This window comes from Bombus impatiens, unplaced genomic scaffold (genome assembly GCF_000188095.3).
Source record: "Bombus impatiens unplaced genomic scaffold, BIMP_2.2 scf_0548, whole genome shotgun sequence".
NCBI lineage: Eukaryota > Metazoa > Arthropoda > Insecta > Hymenoptera > Apidae > Bombus > Bombus impatiens.
The window spans coordinates 222,792-226,161 of NT_176967.1; the positions used below are offsets into that span (position 1 = coordinate 222,792).

The 3,370-nt window shown below is 48.2% G+C and overlaps 1 protein-coding gene across 1 annotated transcript in view; it reads left to right on the top strand.

Moving 5' to 3' along the window:
• LOC100742674 overlaps positions 1-3,370 on the top strand; it is a 167,652-nt gene that overhangs the window by 10,287 nt on the left and 153,995 nt on the right. The window contains exon 3 of the mRNA XM_033322033.1: positions 1,521-3,369. Within this exon, the coding sequence (XP_033177924.1) occupies positions 1,594-3,369 (1,776 nt within the window). The 5' untranslated portion in view covers positions 1,521-1,593. The remainder of the gene's footprint in view (positions 1-1,520; position 3,370) is intronic.

Here is a 3,370-nt window from a genome sequence, read left to right on the forward strand (position 1 = left end):
CCGCCGCTGGAATGTATTTTTTCCAGATGACAATTACAACGAACCTTCTGTTTCGTTCCGTTCTCTTTCTCTTTCGTTTTTTCGTTCCTTTTATTCACCAGATCCGCGCATTGTCTCGGAAGAAATGATTTTGTTGGTCGTTTAGCGGTCCAGGTTAACGCGATAAAGAGAAGAAAAAGAGACTGGTAATCGCGTCTCTCGGTCGGATTTTCGAGGCAGCATGCGGTCGACGTCTTAATTGTGGGTCAATTTCAGAGAGAGAACGGGGCCACGGGCGAACAAGGCATATTTCTACGCACGAATCTCCCGGCGACGCGGTGGCCCACGGCCGATATCTCGATGAACAGATCTAAAAGTAGAACTCCAGTCGAGAGATCCTTGAGGCGAGGCCGCGTGGGAAACGTTAGAACGGTGTGTGGAGTACATACGTTTGATGGGACGTCGGTTTAATTCAATTTACGCTGCTCGTGATCCTATTCCCTCGCGTGAATTGAAACTAATCTGCCATGGCGAGTAGGACTTGACGTTTCGATATTTATCGCTGAAATTTTTGAGAATTTGCTCCGTACTATCCCTGTGATCCTATCGATGTAGTCGGAATTGCTTGTCTGCAATTGTCTGGAATTCTTGGAACGATCAGCGGGTAGTCGTTGAGAAATAAGTAGCTGGAAATTTATGCTGACGAAACAAAGGCAATTTAGAAACAAACGAGTTTAACCAATTGGAGTGTGTAACTCGAATGGAATCCATGGCTAATTAAATTATAATTAGGAATTAGTTTGTACTATCCCCATGGGAGAATTCCTGACTAAACGTTTTGATAACGATTAACGGGTATGTGTGAAATGAATGTGTGGAACGATTAACAAGTCGTTTATGTTACGGAAAGCGTATTTATGAATTCATAAGGTGGACCTAATCTTTTGATATATCGATGATATAAATATACGCGACGAGCGTAAATATACTGCTCGATAGTCAATATTCAGCGTACAACGGTTGAGCAGGTACATTGAATTCCAAGCGGCCGTTATGGTCTTTAACGATTCGACGCACGAGCACGTGGCCGACCATTACAATATCTAATGCGCCCCAGGCCCGAAAACCGAATTAATTCCGACCGGATATCGGTCAACTACCGGATACTCCGCCATTGGTAGAACGTGCGGTTGCCGCTTAACCGGAAGCCGATGGGAGAACCGTTTTATGGAAGCTTGTGTCTTCGTGCCATCGTATCATCAAATATTCAAAAACTATTCGTCTCTCTGAATTATGAATTTCAGAGCGGAATTTCAAACGAACATTTTCAATTTGCCATTCGCGTTCTCTCCATCTTTAACCCTTTCACTTCGGATTAAAAGGATGACGTGTCGTTGAGTAATTGTGTTGCAAAATTTCGTTTCTTAATTTACATGGACAACGCAATTAACGTTATTTCGTACACTGTCTACAGCGAAAATATTAAACAACGTATAAGTATCGTGTAATGCATAGTAATTTGACGGGAATGTTCGTTGCAGGAGGGCAGAAAGAAGAAAGGAACTTTTCCTGGGAGATTCGAAAATGCGAGTACGTTGGCATTACCGCTGAAAAATGAACGATGAAATAATCTTGAAGACCTTAACCGGTGGCGGCAACATTCCATTCGCCGATGAGGATGGCACGGTACCGGGCATTGACCATCGCCGCGTTCGATCGAATATCACGCGGAGAGAGCTGACGAAAGAAGCCACCGCTCCGGCTCTAAGCTCGAGGAACGTGCAGAGTTTCACCACTTTCCGTTCGATAGCTCAACCGAAGATCGTTCAAGAGGGTGAGTATCGCGGTGGTGAACCGAGCATCCCGATGCTACAGAAGAGTTCGATGTTGAATCAGAGAGAATTAGCTCAGCATAGACAGATCAAGCAATCGCCAGCTTTAAAGAGAAACAGGAACGAGGCGATCGAAACGGGTTTAGAGAATCCTCTGCAACGCTACGAGAACGCCGTGTTGAAGTATCAGAATCAGAAACCGAAAGAACGAGCAAAACGACCGCCGAGTCACGATCGACAGCAGCAACAGCAGAACCACGGTTACTCGAGTAGCGACGAGAGCGTAGTCAGGAACAAGTCGAAGAGCATCAGCTCGATCGACACGCAATCGGTGAACAACATCTTGGACGAGTACGAGGATCTCGATTACAGAAGATCGTCGGACTTGAGCGACGTCGGCAGTATCAGCGTGTCGAACTTCGAGGCTGTCATGATGGATCAGCAGAAGAAACAGCAGCAAGAAAAATCGAGAGTCTTAGCGACGAGGATGCAGCCCAAGTGTTCGCCGGGCCGGGAGAAACCCCAACCAGTTCTGAAAGTGAACCAGCAGACCCAAGTGAGACAGCGGTCCCGGGAGAGGCAGAAGGAATCCGTAAGACACGTTCTTCCATCGTCTCCGACCGAGGACAATTCCTCTTCGTGCGTTTCGCCAGTGGCTGTGACCGTGGACACCAGCCGAATCAGAGTTCCAGAGGTGTTGTTTCGCAAAGGCGAAGTTCAGAAGAGGGTGGACGAGTGGTTGAATCAGACACAGAGTCAGAATTTCTCGGTGTCTCGAGAGAAACCACTGATCAGATCGAACAGTAGCGCCGATCAAAAGAGTCAAAGAAGATATCGTCAAGACTCGAGGTCCAGATCGATAGACGAAGGAAGGGACAAGTTGAACGGAACGTCGTCGAGCTACGACGACCTTAGCCGCGCGGACAAGAAACTGGAACGCAAGGTGGACAAAGTGAACGTCGGCGTGAACACGAGTAGGGGCACGTATAAAGAGTACCTCGCCTTGAAGAACCGAAGCAAGCAACAAGATTACGGCTTCAGCGCGCCGAACAGCGTGATAGGTAGATCGCGAGACATCAGCCCTTCTACCGGTTCGAGAATTCCTCAAAGAGGACCCCTGAGTTCCAGCTTCAGATCCAGACGATTAGAATCCACCAACGAAGTCAGTCAAGCGGATAGCATTGGAGGAGAATCGTCGCAAATCTACCAGGCCGAAAAGAACTGTCGCGTCAGAAGCGCGGCCGACAACAGGCTGACGAATTTGGTAAAGACCAGAAACGAGTCTGATCATAGCAGGATATCTGGAGTAAGCAGCGTAGCTACCGGCATTATCGGTGGTTCGACAACGGCGACGATCACGAGCACGACCGCGGTGGCGACGAGCAGCGGCACATCGTCGGTTATCCCCTGCAGGAAAGCGTCGTTTAAACGATCTCAGAATCACGATCAAAGCACGATTGGCGCGACGAGAGCGCTCGTTAAGGAAGAGACAGGCCAGAGAGCGAGAGGAGGCTGTGGAGGGAACAACATCTCGAAGGGCCCGAGCAACCTTGGTGACC